This window comes from Paramormyrops kingsleyae, chromosome 2 (assembly GCF_048594095.1).
Source record: "Paramormyrops kingsleyae isolate MSU_618 chromosome 2, PKINGS_0.4, whole genome shotgun sequence".
NCBI classification, from domain to species: domain Eukaryota; kingdom Metazoa; phylum Chordata; class Actinopteri; order Osteoglossiformes; family Mormyridae; genus Paramormyrops; species Paramormyrops kingsleyae.
The window spans coordinates 14,308,566-14,328,546 of NC_132798.1; the positions used below are offsets into that span (position 1 = coordinate 14,308,566).

At 48.8% G+C, this 19,981-nt stretch overlaps 1 protein-coding gene across 2 annotated transcripts; it reads left to right on the top strand.

Annotated features, from left to right (window-relative positions):
* The first annotated feature begins 2,344 nt into the window (after positions 1-2,344).
* On the top strand, positions 2,345-19,865 carry cep120 (centrosomal protein 120). 2 transcript variants are annotated; one of them, XR_002841170.2, is made up of 20 exons: positions 2,345-2,820; positions 4,103-4,259; positions 5,552-5,672; positions 6,021-6,162; positions 7,019-7,167; positions 7,255-7,452; positions 7,854-8,078; positions 8,236-8,461; positions 8,574-8,724; positions 9,255-9,404; positions 10,284-10,466; positions 10,666-10,762; positions 11,864-12,016; positions 12,721-12,810; positions 12,996-13,088; positions 13,395-13,556; positions 15,409-15,531; positions 16,132-16,199; positions 16,567-16,665; positions 18,884-18,899. XR_002841170.2 is itself a non-coding variant. In XM_023836691.2 (20 exons), exons 1-20 carry the CDS (start codon positions 2,772-2,774, stop codon positions 19,653-19,655), a joined length of 2,922 nt encoding a protein of 973 aa, XP_023692459.2. In that variant the 5' UTR covers positions 2,349-2,771; the 3' UTR covers positions 19,656-19,865. The 2 variants fall into 2 exon arrangements, 1 of the variants encoding a protein (XP_023692459.2); XM_023836691.2 differs by lacking the exon at positions 16,132-16,199 and adding an exon at positions 19,448-19,865 and having other exon boundaries at positions 2,349-2,820; positions 18,884-19,029.
* Positions 19,866-19,981: the final 116 nt, after the last annotated feature.

Genomic DNA, 19,981 nt, shown 5'->3' on the forward strand with positions numbered 1-19,981 from the left:
GTCCCCACAATGAAAAACTTTGCTTCTGTCATTATTATTGTAGCATGGAGACTGTGTCATTATGGTTATTTTCAAAGTTTTTCTCAGGTTCAATGACAAAGCAGATTTTTCTTCAAAACTATTTATTACATTGTTTGTTATGTTGTTTACGGTCAAGCCATCAACATACAATAAAATGTAAACGACTGTTTAAATGCATAATAGAAATTGATTATACAAAAACATACAGTGGGGTCAGTTCGGTCGTAGCACAGTGCTCATTTAGTAAATGCACAGCTAAACAATATGCTAATTGTGGCCGTTAATGTTAAGTTAAGATTATGCCAAGTCGTCACAAATAAAACAATGCATGGGAAACGGCTTTGGCGTGTTAGTTGCAGTGCACTATATGCAACAAGCTATTGTAAACAAGCTAACGTTAACTAGATAAGTAATATTTTAATCGCTAATATAGCAGATTCATGGAAAATTACATCGGTAATCAGCATTTTTGCCGCAACTATGAATGAGTCTGCATCAACTACATTAAAGAGAATCGCTTTATTTAAAGTGAATAAAATACCCTACTTACTGCAGTTCAACATTAATTCAGCCTGATTCGTGTGTGTAGATCAGTAGGTGAGATGAACTGGGAAAGCAGGCAGTTGGCCAAACCACTGTGAGGAAGGGGAGGGGAAACTCAACTGTTTCTAAATGCATTTTTTTTTTCTACTTACAGAATTATTTTAGGTATACATACATATATTTTTCACAATAGATAGTGCGATTTTTTTTATATAATTTTTTTGTGGGGGACAACCCTCGGATAGGGGGGGGACATGTCCCCTCCGTCCCCCCCGGGATTTATGCCCATGGCTGTTGTCAGCTGAAATTCATCTGCCACCAGCCCTCTGAAGTTCATACGGCCCTAACTGCCTGACAGCACTGGAGGTTAGGAGACACTCAGCATGTGTGTAATGGTGTTTGTCTCATGCCTTTTACTGTATTCTGATTTCACCTTCTTGCTTATACAGTAAGTTCCCAGGTTAAGAATGTCCAATTTACACAGAGCTTGTTCTTACAAACTGACCGCCATAAAACCTATTACATTTTTAAAAAATGTGTTAAATACAATTGTCTGTAATAATGAATGCACACACTAATTTGTGATGTCCATGTAAACATTGTGTGGCTTGCTACACACCCAGAAACACAAAAATTCTCTCTCACTCTTCAATACAGCACAGTCTGTAGTTAATTTTATTATTACTGGATTATTATTTTTATGTACTATATCATTATGTTTAAGATTTAGTATATCTGGAAGTGTTCTGTATGCAGCATCAGTAAGTATTGTTTTTCTACTTCTTGTCACCTGTTTTTTCAGAGTCATTGACCCAGCTGACACCTTGTTCTTGGGGAAGGCAAATTGCCCACCGGGGTTACTGCTATCTGCTATAATGGCTTCCTTTCCAGGCCTTTCATACTTTGCACTTGCGGAATGGGCAATAAACACCATCTATTTATTTGTTTGTTTATTTATTTTGATTATTTGGATCTGGACTCATTTATCTTTTGTGTAATGTTGTAGTGACCCAGAAGCCTCGCTATGTGACCTCGGCTTGTTGGCGCTGCGGTCCTGACTGATGTCAGAAGCGGGTAAAAACCTCAGTAGGTGAGAAGCATTGCAAGCAGGGCGCTTCCCTGTGAACGCCTTTGTTTTGATGGTTAGATACTCCGAGCCTGTGTGAGGTCCTATGGGAGCTGCAGGCAGGCTGGGGGATGAAGCGATCCTAGTAGAGTCTCAAAGGCACTGGTTTGCTGGTGATTCACTTTGGGTCACTGCCTTTAGCATGCTGTAATGTGGTTTGAGTCTCGGCTCGGCTGAACCTGAGATTGGACTCATAAATAAGGCTCATTACTTGACCGTAGGAGCACAGAGTCCTGTATGCGCACAGCTCTAATGTGCCTCTAGTGTCTGCTTTCAAATGGTTCTGGCATATGTTACAGGGCCTGTAAAATAACAAAGCTTTTAAGATGGGGAAAAAGGGAAATGATTAAAAACCAAACTGCAGGAATCAGTCCTATCCCCCGTGGCCGGACAGCTTGTTTAATTAAGATAGGAGGTATAGTTGTAGTTAATTTTCCTGTCCAGGGTCAATTTACCACACACCTGTCATTAGCCATCTGTCCACAATTTACCATATCGAAAAAAAATCAGTTAAAAGATTTCATACTGATTACATAGTTTAATTTAACTGATACATTTACATTTTAAAAAAATATTTCTCTATAAAAATAAGCAAGCTGTTTTTTTAAACTGACGACAGTTCCGAAATCAGACGTTAGTTCCGAAATCAGACGTTAAGTGCCCTCCTCGCCTGGTGGTGGCGCGCTTCCGAAGATTCCGACATTTATTTCAGATCTCCACTCTATGCTCTGGAAACTTCGCTGGTAGTTTAGTTTGTTCCGAGACCTGCGGAATACCCAACGTCATCGAGTTGAATGCCGAGATAAAGCACAACTTTTCGGTGACTAACGTACCAATAGACTTAAAGTTCTGTACTTACCAGATAAGCAGCTAAGGTTTACCAGAGTGACTATACAGGCGCCGGGTGCAGGTTTGTTTGTGACGGAAGTCGCCCTTTTTAAATGGGAGGCGGTAAATACAGAAGGCGAAGCGGATCGGTAACTGCCAGCTGAGTGTTTGGGAGCCGCTGTTCCGCTGACCCCGGAGCCCGAGGACCGCAGGTGTACCGTAGGCAGACTGCAGCCTGAGTGCCGACTGACCCATGGCCTCGAAATGCGATCAGCTGCTCGTCGTAGTGTCTGTTCTCCAGGGTAACCCACCGGACCGTCTGTCCTGCTGTCAAAACTCATTTTCTGTCACCCCAGGACTCTTCTACTGTCACCTTGCGGATTTTCCCATATATTACGTATTTACTGAAATGATTAAAATGTTCATGTATTCCACTGGTTAGCTGTAAACATGTAAACCGTCATCAAATTCAATATGTTTGACACTAAGGCACATTAAGTCATTAATACTTTAATCATCGCTTTTGTAAGGACTCGCGAATGTATTTACAATTTGCTGAGCGGACGTAAAGTAACGACCCTCTGTCAGCGAGTTTATCTACATTTCCAGCATTAGGAGCTTAATCACCATGGTAACTGCTGCAGCTTCTCCGCTCCAGTTTAAACGTCAGTGCGGTAACGGATCCCCTCCGTTTAATACGTATTCATAAAAGCAGTAGCACAAACGGAATCGTAATGTAAATAGGCTGCTGCCTGGTCACGGGCATAGTTTTCATTAATATTTTATGTGAAAAGTTGTTTTGGTTTGTGTGTGATTTAGTCTGGTTAGTCGTCATGTAAAGTCACGTCAGACATAAGGGTATCGAGGTGCTGTGTCTACTGCTCTGACAAGAATAAAGCATTTAAATAAAAAACCTTTGTAACAGTAAGACTTTAAACTATCCGTTGTCCATCATTTGGCTATATGCGGTTATTGCTATTAAACTAATGTTTTAGTATGTCATTCTGGTAGTTACTTGTAGTGCGAACTATTCTAGATTAAGTAAGGGGGTTTTGGTGCTGTGTGACAAAAGGCTAGTATTAAAGATTAATATATTGTAGTAGCAATAACGGGTTTGTTTTCCCATATGTCTTAAATCCTCAATATAAAAAAATAATAGCAGCAGGCAGGGACACCGCAAAGTGAGAGAAAGTTAGGGTGATTCCAAGGGCCCCCAAGTGACTGCGGCCCTAAACAATTTGGAGCATAATTCTATTTGTCTGGGTTGGGGGCCCAATATGGTTTGCCAACCGGAGGGTTGCAGGTTCGAGCCCCGGCTCCTCCTGACCCCATTGAAGTGTCCTTGAGCAAGAGAACCCCAAATTGCTCCTGGTGTAGATTGTAGGTTGGTGCCTTGTGTGGCAGCCTCCGCCACTGGTGTGTGAATGGGTGAATGTGAGGCACTTTGAGTGCTCAAAGGAATGGAAAAATGCACTTTATAAATGCGATCCATTTACCATTTATCATGATATGCTTCCATGGGCCCCAAAATCTGTAGCGGCACCCTTGGCAGCAGGTTACAGTGCAGCTTATGTGTCCTCACAGGCCGTCAGTTCCCAAAGAGCACGCGCCAAGTCCTGGTGGTGCAGGCGAAGTTCGACGGCGAGCAGCTGGCCACTGACCCCGTGGAGCACCGAGAGCAGCCCCAATTCTGCACTGAGCTGGCCTGGGAGCTGGACCGCAAAACCCTGCACCAGCACAGGTGACGTGCCCTAACACCGCAGGCTTCATGGGTGCCCGTTGCTATAGACGATCTTCTTCTGCCTTTTACTGTTTCCCATAACAAGCAGGTGGCGCCATCGAGGGTCTGGTCTTATGAATGGATTCTTTTAGGTCTGTAGTGCTTCTACAAATGGCTATGTTGTATCAGCAGGTTGACAGGTCAGTCTTTAAGACAATTAATCAATTGCCACACCTTCAGGCTTCCCCTACCAAGGGGGAAATGCAACCTCTACCCCAATCAACAAAATGTACCGTGGTAACTCAGTAGCTTCCCAGATTATTTTCTTTGTAATAGCAGCGCTCACTGTAAAAATGTCTGTGTCTGTAAGGAGCCTTGGTACAACGGACAGGGCAAAATCTGTTTGGAAGTAAATAGGCTGTGTCCTGGAAAATTGGGCTTCATTTGCTGATCATACATTTTAAATTTTTTATTGCAGTGTTTGGTTTTCTATATCATGTAGCAGTTATAAAGTTTAACCTAATAAGTAATGTGATAAATAAATAATGTGATATGTGGTGGTCTGTGTGGATGTTACTCTTCAGAACTTTTAACTATACAGACCAGAGGAGGCTGATCCTAGCCCTATTGGACAGAAGTCTGAATTTGTTACCGGTGACGTCTTCATTGGTTTTACATTGATTGAGCCATAATTGATTTTAATCAAGGCAACGTGTCAAAATATATGTTAAGCTGCTTCGCTGGCTTGATGAAAACATTTAAAAAGAAGGTATGAATTGTACAATTTTTTATTGTCCTAAATAATCAGTGATTATGCTAAAAACAATTTGTCATTTTCATTTCAAATTGATCAGGGTTCGTTTAGATCTGACTAAGAATCAAATGATGTGGGCAATATTAAGACTGATGTTTTTATTGTTCTAATACAGATAGTTGCAGATATTCATCAACTAGCATAAATTTGGTATGACGGGACAGCAGAATGGCATCGAGTCCTCACTGAGAGATTGACTTGGCTTAAATTTGTTCAGCCATTCATGCGTTAAGAGCTAATGAAGGCTGAGTAAGAACTGAGCAGGAAGATCCCCGCTTTACCCTACTGCTTCGCTTGGAGCTGCTGTAGACTTTATTTCTAAATATTTACCAGCCAAATAAGGTACCTTTTTGGGACATTAACATAATTTTCTTTTTTTTTTTTAAACCATCAGTATACCATAACCCTCCTACCTCCTCATTCATAAGCTGGAGTCTGCCCATGTGCTCAGCAGGGGGGGCTGTAGACCCCACCCACTGACTGCTGTGCTCCGTCCCAGGCTTCAGCGCACCCCCATCAAGCTGCAGTGCTTCGCCGTGGACACAGGGACGTCCGCGTGGGAGCCGCTGGGATACGTCGTCCTCGACCTGCGATCCGCCCGGGAGACCACCCAGGCAAACGTGCGTGTCCCCGGTGTGAGGCCTGTGACAGCCTGCTCCGCACCCCAGGCCTGAACGGTCCGGGAGTTTCCCTCCGAGTGTCCAGAACTCGGAAATAGTTCACTTGTGTCCCATGATACTCAGTTTATGCTTTGGGCTAAAATGATGAACTGGCTGTTGTTAGGTTCTTTTTAGTGCTGAGGATGGCTGCAAGGTGGCTCAGCTGAAGGCTGTTGGTGTTTTGAAGGCCTGCTCTTATTTGTCTGTAACAGCCTCATGTTAACACTGGGTGTCGCATGGCTTTGGTGGCGATAGCTTTGCAGAGCGAGCTGCTGTGACCTCCTTGCGTTTGTCTTCAATGCTCCTCAGGCCCCTAAGTGGTATCCCTTACTCAGCACGAAGTACTCCAAGCTGAAGCCAGCCCTCCTGCTCAGCCTCGCCCTGGAGAATGACACCAAGCAGACGCCTGAGCCTGAGCGCTTCAAGGCTAAAGATGCCCCACCCAGGCAAGGTGGGTCTGAGGATCCTCTTCTGGGGGGGGGTCTGGGGCGGTGGGACGTGATAATGCTGCGTTCCATTTGAACTTGTAAGTCAGAGCTTCCAAACTGGAACGGCCCCTAAAGTCGGAATTCAGACTCGGAAAGTCGGAGGAACCTCTGCAGCCCCGATCTCACAATTCAAGATGGCTGCGCCCTTTATCAGCAGATACTGCTTTTAGGACTTGGGTCTTATTTGTGTCTCATTAAATCAGTATGTATGTGTAGAATACTGCACAATGTGTTGTTTTCCACTGATATTGTTAACAGTGAACCTGGCTAGAACTGGGGCCTGCATCAGAAAGCGGGATTTCTTGCTTAGACGAACAACTTGTCGGACTTAAGGTAGTCTGGGCTAAATGTAAATGAACGACGATAAAGGCCATTTAACCTGGGGTGCCATAAATCCAACAAGTTATCTGGCTCAGCAAGAACTCCTGCTGTTTGAAACCGGTCCCTGGTATTACTAAATGGCTTTCCGGCTTGTTGTACCGGAACGCGGTTAACTTGAGTGTGACGTCATTCCCAGCTCTGACTTCCAACCTCCGAGGTAAATGGAAGGCAGCAGTAGGGCTGAGCCCAATGTGGCGTGGGGGAGGGGGTTCTTCTAAAATGGGGCACAAGGCCGTTTGCTTAGAAAGCCCTTGGGCTCTGTGACTGTGCAGCAGTATCTAACTCCTCACTTCCCATCTGCCAGGTCTTTCAGGTTTGGGTAACCTGACCTTTACCAGTTGTCCCAAAGGGCATAATAGTCTCTTTGAATAGAAAAGTCTTCACACCGCATCTGTCTCGCTCACCTTTGGTATTTACTCATGCTGCGACCGATACCAGGGTCCCCTCCGCGGCCTGGCCAGGCACCAGGCAGGCTGGAGCCGGTTCTGAAGGAGGACGAGGGCTATCATCAGATCGGAGCTGCCGACGGCAGTGGGGACCACTTTGTCCTGTCCGTCACCGTGGCCTTCGCCACCAGGCTGGAGCAGGTGACCAGGGGTGGCAGCTGAACTTTGACGCGTTCCTCTCTGCCCAGGGGCCCGAGTTTAAAAGCTTCCCTGTTTGTCTGAGAGCAGCTCGTTTCCAGCGAGACCAAGCTGTCCCAGGAAGCCTCCCACTACTTCTTCTACTACACCCTCCTGGGCAACGACATCACCAGCGAGCCCTTTCTGGACCTGCTGAGCCCGAGCTTCGAGCCGGAGCGGGCCTCCGTCCGCGTGCGCAGCAGCGTGCCCCTCCTGCGGGCGTACCTGGAGCAGCAGCGCAGCCTGCAGGTGAGGCCAGATTGCGTCGCTCGCAGATGCGTTTTCCCAGGGATGGACTATGTACTTTTCACTTCCTCTGGCTGAAGAAAAAAAACAAAAGCAAATGAAAAACTTGTGACACTTTACACTTAGAGAGGAGATGTAGGAAAATACAGGGATATGATTATCAGCTCTGAAAATGAGAATTAATGATTTCAAGGGAATAAAATGCTCTGCTGTGCCAGTGATTTAATTACATTACATTTATTACTGGATGCTTTTGTCCAAAATGACATATAATTGAGAATCAGAGAACCAGGTCAGACAGTGTCCATGGAGCAATTGGGATTAAGGGCCTTGCTCAAGGGCCCAATGGTGACATCACTTTGCTAGCCATGGGATTTGAACCCACAACCTTATGATGGTCACAGATCCACCTGTGCTGTGGGACCTGCTCCTTGGGCAGCGCGGAGGTCCCTCTCACTGGGTTGCTGAAGTCTGACGTGGACTTAGACAGGCAGCCCACTACCATAGAGGGTGCCTTTGTGCTGCTGCCCCCCAACAGAGCCAAGCAGCACCTGCCCCCCATGCCCCCGGACATGCAGCCCACCGTCGGGGTGTCCGTCACGGTGTGGAAGGAGGGCGTCGACGTGCAGGTACCTGCCTGTCTTTGTTTACCACCCGTGTTGGCGGTACTGGCTGGGTACTTGCTGGGTACTGACTGGGTACTGACTGGGTACTGACTGGGTACTGGCTGGGTACTGGCTGGGACCTGCTTCATCGAGTGTCCCTGCTGTCTACTTCTCCCTGCAGTTAGCGGGTCCCAGGACCCTAGAGCCACATGCTGTTGTGAAAGGGGGACCTAAGTCACCCAGGCCCCCTAACCCTCCTGCTGAGCAGCAGATCCTCAGTCCAGCCTCTCCCCCAAGGAGATCGCCTGTGCTAGGTTGCGTCTCCCCCGCCCCGGGCCCTTCCCACCCCCAGACTGAGAGCGAGGCCGAAAGCCTGTTAGAGGACTCGACACCAGCATTACAACCAGGTACTGGCATGTTTCCATGATGATACGCGTCCCGTTTCCGATGGCCGGATTCTCTGGATCTCTGCCAATGGTCAGGTGCCGAGTCTGGGTTTTATTCTGTGTTTGTGCTCAGTCTCCGGCCAGCCAGACGCCCCAAACACCTCAGCCAGCGTCTCGGCACCCAAAATCAGCATCCCGTCCTCAGCCCACCACTACTGCTTCTCCATTGACCTGCGGAGCATTCGGGACTTGAATGTGGGCTTTCCTGTCAACTGTGTCCTGAGGTACAGGGTCTTCCTGAGTGGGTTGCATGTGGGCAGGGGTGGCCTAATGGTTAGGGAAGCGCACTTCTAATTGAAAGATTGCTGGTTCGAATCCCCAACCAGCAAGGCACCACTGAGGTACCCTGAGCAAGGTACCGCCCCCAAGCACTGCTCCCCGGGCGCTGAATTAGCTGCCCCCTGCTATGTCACTAAAGTCACATATGGGTTAAATGCAGAGGACACATTTTCGTTTCTTTGTGTTAACAATGACCACTGATCACCAAATTCCAAATTCTAATGGGGGGCAGTGTTACTGCATAAGGTCCTGGCTCTCCCCAGGATTTGCCTGAGGGAATGCTTATCACTGGCTAGCAGTGGGACTGTCTTGAGATGAATCCTCTGTAAAATGGGAGATGCGATAAAGCTCTGGGTCTTATACCATGGTTTTACCTCATCACAGTGTGGTACGGAACATGAGCTGACCCACGTGTGGACAGCATCTTGTTCTCCTGATGTTTAATCAAAGCCCCCCCCCGTCCTTCCCCCACAAGATATACCTACCAGTTCTTTGGAAGTGCAGCCCCTATCATGACCAGCCCCCCCATGGAGATCCAGAAGAACATGGAGGTGTTCCTTCCCAAGTCCTACTGTGCCTTCGACTTTGCTGCGCTGCCTCACCAGGTTCAGGAGACCTTTCTCAGGTGTGTGTCGCTTCAGGCTCCCAGCTCTCGTTTACTGTAGCTCTGCTATCTGGAGGGGGGGGGGTGGGTGAGCCCAGTGTTGGCAGTGTGGGGACATGCACACTTAAAAAACTGAAACGTTTGTTTACACCAGAGCTGGGTTACTGTGTGTATTTTTTTGCTTTCAGGATAATTGCTTTTCACTCGAAGCGTTAAAATGAAAAGATGGAGTTTTTTTTCATTACAAGCTGTAATAATTTCAGTAAATGGCATTTTCCAGTTAAACATTTCAGATGTTTTGAGTGAGATGTTTGCTGTTCTCCTTTTGAGTATCTGTGTCTACAGTCGTGGAAAAAATTGAGACCACTCTATTTAAATATCTACATTTTTAAATTGTGGTTTAATCCTGGTTCTGCTGGCAGAGGCTATGCTGAGCAGCAGGATGCTTCCAGGTTCAAAATTTCTAAGACTGCAGTACATAAGAATAAAGTGAAGCAGGAGACACTGGGAATGACCAGAAACCAGCCAGGTAAAGGGCGGAAATGACTTTCTAATGCAAGAGATGGCTGTTAACTTATCTGACAGCTTCTCATGAATCGTAGGATGACATCAAGTGACCATCAAAAAAAGTGGGAAACATTAATTGTAGGTGTGAAGTCCACTGCTAGGACAGAAGCAGGACTGAAGTCCCATAAAGCAAGGAAGAAGCCCTTCATTAATGAGAAACAGAGAAGAACCAGGCTGCAGTTTCGGAAAAAAATTGTATTATTCACAGACGCACACCGATAAATTTGAGAAATGAGTGAAATATAAAGTTGTGTTGTGGTCTCTTAATTTTGTCCACGGCTGTATTTAAACCAGTAATGCACAGCACCTGGTCACGTCTCTCTCCTGTGGCAGGCTGCCCCTGGTGGTGGAAGTGTGGCACAGGGACCCAAAAACTCAGGATGTGCTCCTGGGCACAGCCAGTGTCCAGCTGTCCCACCTGCTCACGGCGGAGAAAACCCGCTTCTTGGGCCAGTCTGGCCAGCAACATTGGAGACAGACCTTCTCTCAGAGGATCCCCGTCGTGAGAGCCAGAGGGTATGGGTATGGACATGACTGCTGCTGGGTCAGAGGCAGCTTATCAGCTAACATGAGGTTCTGGGGGAGACTGACAGTGAGCTCAGGAGCAGGGGCGTCTCCTTCACGGGGGACGGTGGCAGCAGGGACGTCTCCTTCACGGGGGACCGTGGCAGCCAGTGTTGCTAAATGTGTGTGTCGGCCTTTTTCTTCCCTCCAGGCGCAGTGATAAGGTAGCTGAGCTGAACTATGTCACCACCCTGGAGGACCTGGGTTTGGTCAAAGTCCAAGACATCGTCGTGTCGGAGTCCTCACAGGTACAGCAGGCTCCGGGTGCTTCTGGAGTGTCGAGAAGGTGGCAGTGGAGATAGCAGGATAGTCAATGAGTCATGTATGTTGACCATGCAGGTAGGAAGGGAAGTTATGGAAGGTATTGGCAAAGGGTATTGGGCCAGGATGAGCCTCCAGCAGTTTAACCGCTTTGGTCTTTTACGCAGCCTCAAATCTTTCTCAAGAAGTCAATTTTATCTGAGAACGTTCAAGAAACTCCTTTAATTGTTTACATGGATACATGGTTTTGTGCTTGTCCGTATGTTCATTGACTGCTCGTGCCCTGAGAACGGGGGCATTCTGGAAGGTTCCTGTCCCATCGGGATTGAAATGAGATCCTTCCTGATGGCTCTGTATGTGTTGGCATTTACTTTGCCGTCTGAGCGGCTCAGTGACCTGGCAGGGCAGGAAAACGCACCCCCTCGCATGCCAGAGCCAACAGGGGCCTCGGCCCGCCTGGCTTTCTTTGGCATGCGCCGCACGCGTAGTCCTCGGCCTGCCCAGAGCAGGGTGAAGGATGAATCATTTAACCACACGTTCAACAGACTAGTCTTTACCCACAAAAGGGCGCAATCAGGGGGTTTGAGCACAAGCGGCTCAGCCTTACCGTCCCTCTGCGCCTTGTATTGATGTTTCCTGTCAAGTTGTTCATCTTTTCCCTTTCATCTCAAACCGATACATAGAAGCCACAGTAGAGAAGCACATTGGCCCACGGTTGATTACGTGAAGATGTCTTTCCTTCAGGGTTCCGTGCCAACGTCTCCTTACCCATGTTTCTGTGAGAACCATAAGCAAGTTGATTATTTATTTTTTTTGCCAAAGCTCCCGCTAAGTCATCGTCTCTGTCACTGAAGCGTCTTCTAGAGCAATGAAAATAATAGGCTGCCGGGCTCAACCTTATCTTGCAGGATGTCAGGATCCTAAACGTTTAACTGACAGGGGCCATACCTGTGTGGATGTAAACGGTAACGTTTCTGACATATTCCACAGAAGAAACGATGCATTTCTCCACATCTTGCTGAAATTCTTGCCAAAAGTTCTTAGCAAGTGACGGCGTCCTCTGTTCTGTTGGGGTGTTTGGCGGACAGAGTGGGAATCGTGGGAAGAAGCAGGAGGCCCCCCCGAAACCACCCCCAGATGCTGCGGGTGCCCCCACTGAGCCACGGGAGACCCTGGAGTACAAAGCAGCCATGGAGCTGGAGGCATGGAAGGAGATGCAAGAGGACCTGTTTGATAACCAGGTGACCTCATCTGTGAATGGAGTTAGCAGCCGCCTGGGGGTTGTGTTCCAGAGACACGTGTTCTGCTCGCAGTCACCCCAATCTGCTGCTTGTGTTGGTCAGCCCCATTGTGTCATTGTCATAAGTTTGGATGTAGCGTTTTATGTTTCTCTAGTAATCACAGAACTATTACTAAGTAGGCTGTGTCCAGTGTGGTATTCAGTTTATTCCCTAAACATTACTGTTCTGAAGTGCATATCTCCTCATTGGTTGCAAGCCCATCCCAGTCGAAGGCCTTGTTGGATCGTGACCCGAACCCGGTCCAAGGGCCCATTTGGGGTCGTGACCCCATCCTGGCCTAAGGGTCCTTTTGGGTCTCATTTGTGACTTGCTGAGAAATTTTGTCTGCATATCGAAGGCAGTTGGAGCTGTTGTTTTGTTTGCTGAATCTAGTGAACTAGAGCCAGTGTTCCAGCTGCTTGCCGTGTCTGTGACCCCATGACCCACTCCTTGGAGATGGACACTTCCACCCCATCCTGCCTTTTCCTCTCCACCCATGCTGCAAGCACTGCAGCGGGCACTCTACTGCCCTCTTGTGGAGTGACCTCACGATTGCCGTGTGCGTCTCTGCTCTTTGCTGTCAGTCACGTGTGCAGGGCTGTGGCGTGTGTCTCCTTCAGTATAGTGACTCGTCACATATGTTTCTGTGCTGCTGTCACCTCCAGCTGAAGCAGAAGGAGCTGAAGCACATGCAGGCTTTGGCAGAAGAGTGGAAGAGGCGAGACAAGGAGAGAGAGGCGCTGGTCAAGAAGAAGGTACCTCAGTCACATGGCTTAATGATCACCGTGACAGCCTGGTTGAGTAAAGCTCTTCAACCAGCAATGTTATGACTGGCTAATTACCTTCTCAGTCTCGGGCCGCTGAAAACACACCCGATTTGGTAAGTGTTGGGTAGTTTACACGGAACCTGTGTGTGGTTACGTGTGGGGCTGTTTGACAGGAGATGGAATACAATCTTCTGGAGGAGCAGCTTCAGAAGACCCTGGCTGACCTGGAGAAGAGGGAGAAGCAGCTGGCACATGCTGAGATGGAGGTGCGTGACCCTGGGGGGGGGGGGGAGGTCCTGCCAGTGTGACGACCACTGAAGAACAAAGATGAGTTCTGTGTGATCGTGCGTCACTGATGAGGCTGACAGGTTTGCTTTAATAGCTTGACTTTGGGGCACTGAAAGTAGCCATGTTTGATCAGCTGAGGCCCCCATCCTCTGTGTCTGTAAATCATTCATGGGGAAAAATATTTATATATATAATATTTGGTCTCTGGGCCACACATGCAGCCTGTGGTATGAGCCAGTCGTGAAATGCGCAGCATGACCGAGTGGTCACATTCCTCCCCGCAGACGCAGCGGCTGCAGCGGGAAATGCGGGCCGAGCACGAGTTCAGCATGCGCGAGCTGCAGGATGGCAGCCGCAGGCTGCGCGAGGACTGCCACCACCAGGTGGAGCTGGAGAGGTCGAAGGTCAGGCTGCTGGAGGAGGAGCGCCCTCGGCTGCAGGCTCAGGTGGGTGGCGAACGCCGAGGTCGGCGTGACGCTGTAGGGCGACAGAGCCGCAGGAACGCCCGGCACTCGAACCGGCCGTTTGTGAGAGGTCCCTGTATTTAATAGATATGAGGAAAACAGAGGGAGAACTGTTAGTCAGAAGCATGAAAAAAGCTGCAGTCTGCCCTGCGGTTCCTGCGCACACGGGTTCCTCGCTTTCCCAGAAACGCCCGGGCCAGCTTTAACAAATCAAACAAAGTGGCTTTCTGACGTGTCGAGAGGCTGTCGTCGGGATGGGCGCAGCCGGGCTGGGAACGGCGCTCTGTGTCTCGTCTGCCCGTGTTGGGAACTTGTAAACACGCCCTGGATCCCCCCACCTCTCCACGGCCCCCTTAACTCACATCTGCTCTCTGTCAGGCGGGGGCTGGACAGGTCCCCCCCCCCCTTCGCTGTGGAATGAATCTCCATTCTCATTCTGACTTGCAGATAGCTGGCACCTTGCCGTGTTTTGTATGCGTATTCTCGGTCCTGATATAATGGGCTTGTCCTTTATTTACAGTTCAGATGAACTCATTTATACTCATCTCTTTAGTCCCTTCAGTGCAGGGCCTGGAGCCCATCCCAGACAGTACAGGGTAGGAGGCAGGGCGCATCCTGGAGGGGGTTCTAGTCCATCACTCTCACAGTGTGTGAGACAGCCAGTCGGCGTCCTCACAAGGCCAGTGACAGCGGTAAATCAGCCACCCCGAAAGCATGCGTGCGATGAATAAGCAGTTATGGAAGATGGATGGGTGGGTGGTATCCCTCACTGCGAGGGTCTGGGGGAAACCCACATAAGCATGGGGAGAACGTTCCAGATTCCACACACTGACACAAGCAGCCAGTGACCACGCCCACACGCCTGGGGGTCATGGTGCTGCCCGCTGGGCCAAAGGGATGGTTCTGTTGCCCTACAGCCACAGCTTTCCTTCTTCCTGAGTTTGGCTCACAGGTCTAGTTCCTTAGAAAGTACCTGGACCGTAACCCCCCAGATGGAGTCCCAGTCCTTCAGGTTGGTTCGCGGGCGCTATCCAGGCTGGCTCTCCTCTGCTCCTGTGTGTCCTCACTGGTTTTCCTCCTCCTGTAGATGTTTAATATCATACTCCTCTAGGGCAAGGTTATCATTATTATACTATGATTAGTATGGCACGTGCAATAATCACCAGGGCTTAAAATTACAAGGTTAAACATCGGTCCAGACGCCAAATTTTTGGTACTATATGGACATTAACTTACATCGACGATTTGGTAGATTAGTTGTGCGCCTAATATGTTAATAATGCTTATCACTTCCACGATATACCAAAACAGTCGCATGTGACATGCTCTGCCAATCCAATCCAATCCAATCAAAATTCAATTTAATTCAGTTTTATTTGTATAGCGCATTTTCACAACATTACATTTTCTCATAGTGCTTTTACATGATCCCTGCCCTGAAATAAACAGAAGCATACGCTGGATTTATACAGATTACTAACTTTTGGGTGTCATAGTATGCCTCTCACTAATATTTTAGGTATACTACTTAATGTCTTACCAAATTGTGGGTGTAAGTAAATGTCATAGAGTATCAAAAAGTCAACATCCGGACAAATGTTTATGGTCGTCACCTAAAACCCTGGTGATTATTGCACATGCGGCACATAACCGTGATTATATTGAGATGTGATACCATGCTGTCCTAACTGGAAGTGATACTGGACCGCAGCCTTTCGTGAATAACCTCCAGGCTGGCCGCTGACCCTCCATGGCTTGTTGATGGGCTTCCTGTCTCTACGCCAGTGGTTTGGCAGGGCTGGTCTCTTCAGTGTCAGTGTCTCGCCTTCTGTAGGTCCAGGAGGCAGAGAACAAGTACAAGCAGCTTGACAAGGAGTTCCAACTCTATCGTGAACAGCAGAACACGAGGCCCGAGATCCGGCTGCAGTCCGAGATGAACCTGCTCAGCCTGGAGAAGGTCAGCCCTTCCTTGCAGGGAACCACGCCGGCTGAATGCTAACCCTGATTAGCCCGTGTAACCTGGCAACCCTAAGTAGTGACCACTAACTGGAACAAGGTGATTAGGCCTAAACCAAATGGGTGTCTCAGTATGGCTGCAGGATCTGCTGCAGGTTCTACTGGTCTCTCAAAACCAGCACCGTGTAAGCAGAACCATGGATTTAGTGCCTTTGATTCAAGAATTTTCCTCTGGGATCAATAAAGGTTATCTTGATTACCTTGTGATGATATTGCAAAACTCGGTGATGCTGTCTTTATTTCAGATAGTAAATGACATGGAGCGTAAACACTCAAAATGCTGGATACAGTACAGGGAACATCCAGTAAGGTGTAGCCCAGAGGGGTCTCCCTCCATCCCCTGCTTCCTCGGCCCTCACCTCGGCTGGGTGCAGCTGGGGGGGGGGGGGCGGTTGGGGGTGCCACTCAGGGTGGCTGTCCCAAATGGGCTTTCCGCTTGTGTTTTTTTTACTGGCTGTCAGCGTAACTCTCTCACAAGTCTCTCCCAGTCCTCAGCTGTGAGTGTTTTTAATCCTGATTGTTAATGACTCCACATTTACAGATTGAAATGCTGTAGCAAGGCCTGCCGGGGAGAGGAAGTGTGTGTTTGACAGGATCCAGTGAAAAAAGGTCTCTAGCTGTTGTGCAGAAACCGAACTGCTCTTGACACAAGGTGTCTGGGTTCTTAAAATAGGGAAATGATTGACTTGGAGTGGACTGGCACCATCTGGGCCGGTCTTCCTGCTGCAAACCCTCCTCCTGACTATAAATACACTCTCCCATGAAGGCTTGGTCCCATGTCCAGCTTAGTAAGAAGCTCATATTTTAGGACAAGAAAATGTCCTCCTGCCATAATATTTGCCTAACATGCCACAGGTGATTGAAACCATATATTTCTCGTAATGGATTAGGCATCTTTGATCCAGACACTTGAGTGTGTATATATAATCTTTCAGTGGATGTTTGTAATGAGCTAATGTTGTGTGCTCTGTTTAAGGCGGAACTTGAAAGGAAGCTGGAATCCACCACGAAGTCCAAGCTGCACTACAAGCAACAGTGGGGGCGCGCCTTAAAAGAGCTCGCCCGCTTCAAACAGGTATGACGTATGCTTTGGCAGCTGTTAGCTGCATGAGACAGTTGGAGGTTGAAACCAGTGGCTTTTTCTTTTTTTTTTCTTTCTTAAAATGAGTTTTTCTTAAAAAAGTTGCTTCAAGGTCTTCTTTCTGTAGGATTTGGAATTGTCTGCCACCGTCTCCTTAATTTGTCACATTTTTAGAACATCAGAGTGCACTTCGCAGCGTGTATCTGAATCCCCTTCCATAGCTGTGACGTTATATCGGCTTGTTTGTCTTGTCACGGGACCCAAGAGCTGGGTCACTTCGTTAATTAAAGTTAATTAAACAAGGCAGACGTACAAAAACCTCTGCTTCTCTGTGGTCCCAGCCTTTTTAAACATGAAAGCCAGAGAGACATGTAGCTTATCGTGCTGTCTTCATAACTGTTATAGACGAGAGCCAGCTGGAAGGTGGGGCCCTCTGTTTTTAAAGTGTAAGTGCCAGATACACAGTGGGGGGACCAGTGATTTATGTTCTGTAGGGTTCATAACTCCATTGGAAATGAGGGTATAAATCATGTTTGTATCGTATGAAGTTTTAACCATTTAGGCGTCGTCTTTGCCGTCTCAGCGTGAGCTCGGGGGAGTCGTCTGTCTAGCTGACGCGGAGTTTGTCAGATGCCCCTCAACACCTCTGTTCCTGTGACGAATTTCACCTGCTTAATCGATGGCTGTGTCTGTCAGTATCTGATGTCAGTTGCTCGTCCCGTGAATGTTCTTGATTCAAGGATAAAATCAATGTTGACCGTCCTGGACTTTTGATGGACGGGAGGCACCCAGAGTCTGTGTTGGTGTCCTCTCTCGACCTCGGCTACATTCCTGACCCCTGCCTTATCTCCTGGCTCCCTGTGTGTGACTTGCGCTTGGTTAGGCGACTGGGGCCCTCGAGTCAGCCTCCGTCACCCGCAAAGCGGCCCCAGCCTATGTAAACGCCACTTCTGTCATCGGCTCGCAGCAATGAATCTCAAACCACCCATAAAAGTTGCTAAGCTCATCTGGGAGAGATGGAGGGCAGTCCAGAAGAGCAACTGGTGTCTTTGTAATCTGGAGATGCCCGCAGTCTTTCCCGCATGCGATGTGTGTCATGGCTCCTGTAATCACACTACTGCAGCCTCTTGGTAGCCTTCTGAAGGACGAACCTAGATTTCTTGTAATAATGTCTGTCATCCAGTGAGAAAGCAGAGGTCTGATCCCTCAGGCTCAGGTAAACAACGTTCATTCAAGGCTCCTGGGTGGGATAGTTGGGCAGGTAGGACTTGCACGAGTGCAGATCCACTTCGGCAGAGGAGGCGGACTGATCAGTAGAACCCAGGTAGACCTGTTTGGACCGGGGTTCTGGAGTCCAGCACTGTTCTTTCCTTACAATGGGCAGCGTGTGATTCAGTTTCTTCTTGTAGCCAGTGAACAGAAGCACAGATGAGTGGTAGAATTCACAGAAGTGTGGAGGTGGGACAGAATGGCGATGGCTTCTTGGTGCTGCATGTCCATATAGCTACAGCTGGGATTCCAGTGGGGTGTTAGCAGTGGGAAGCAGTGAGGAGAGTTCTCTCAGGAGATGGAGCACTGGAGACTCAGAAGTCCATTTCCCAGGTGCTCCAGAAGTGGTTAAATAAGAAGCATGCATCATGTGGTCTGAGAACAATGCGATGAGAGTACGGTGCTGCATGGCTCTGCCCGGTGTCTTGGGCCCAGCCGGGTCTCGCTGATACTCCTGCAAGTCCTGCTGCGAGCCCATGTGACGGCAAAGAATGGGATGCTGGGATTGGGAGACTGCAGCCGGCTTCGTCTTGCCCTTCCTTTCTGGCTCCGCCTATCGTCACTATCATACCATGGTGTGTCCTGAATGGTATCTCCTGGTAAACCGGACAGTTTATAAGTGTCCAGAACATTATGCCTGACGTCTGGGGGGGTGTAAACCAGATTCGCACCCTTCATGTAGGTAGACGGTAGAAAGAAGCAAACACTTTTGGTACAGAGAGAGCAGCTTAGAGCGTGTGGCCATGGGATGATGGACCTGGGGCTCTCTGATCTGCGTCGAGCACCAGGATTTCATTCCTGATGTGAGATGCTCTCTGTGCCAGACTTCAGAGGTTAATACTGGCTCAGAAGCAGGCAGTTAATGGGATCCAGGGAAGTGAGGTTTCAGGCCGAAGCCCACAAGCGAGCCAAGCAGCTCATTCCTGTGACTCCTCCCTGTCAGAGGGAGCAGGAGACGGCGATGATCCGGCTAAAGAGACAGGAGCAGGAGCTGGAGCAGATGAGGCTCCGTTACCTGGCGGCCGAGGAGAAGGAGGCTGTGAAGACAGACAAGCAGCAGCTGGAGGACATCAGGAACGAGCTGAACAGGTGTGGGCCATGGGGGAGGGGCATGGTGTTTACTGGGGGGAGGGTGTGTGATGTTTGGTGGGAAATCTAGGAGGGTACACTGTGTTGGGTGGGGGAACTGGTTTGGGGGGCGGCATTGTGTGTGGTGGGGGGATCTGGGGCGGCACTGTTTGGTGGGGAGAGGGACGCACACCATTTGGGAGGGGTCTGGGGGAGGACGAAGCATTTGATAGGCTGGACATCGCAAGGGTGTGTGGCCTTCATAGGGTTGTCGAAACATATTGATGAGCAGCTGTGAGCCATTTTGAAACTTGGGCTTTATAATGATTATGCGTGATGAATGCCGGTGCGATTTCCTGTAAGTATGATCCGCACGGGTTCGAGAGCAGGCCCGCTGGCCGCACCTCCCACGCTTGGTGACCCTCCTTCCCCCATTCAGGTTAAAGCAGCAGGAGGGCAGGCGGAGCCCCAGACCTGGGCTGGAGCAGGAGGCGGTGGCCAGCGACGGCGTGGACGAGCACCTGAGCCGGCTCCTGGAGGAGAGGGACACACTCCTGCGCACGGGCGTGTACACGCACGAGGACCGCATCATCAGCGAGCTCAACCGGCAGATCCAGGAGGCCATGAGCCTGCGGGGGGGACACTGACAGAGTCACTTTCTGACTCATTTACCCGTGTGACCTGGCAGTTTCCTTACCTGCTTTGAGGGCCTCAGACTTGCTCATGTTACATGTGTACCTACGACCACCAGATGGCGCCCTTACTCCGTGAAAAGTGTTCTGTTTGTTTCTGTATTAAAAGCGTCTGTCCTTTAGTTTGTATACATTTTTGTATCTAATAAATTATTTTGTGACAAATTTTTGATGTAATTTTTCCTGGTGACTGAACTGTTTATAAATGTCTTCTAATGACATTTATTCTGTAGTCTTTTTAGTCCACGTGTCTCCTTTTCTAGACGACGGGATTTCCAAGT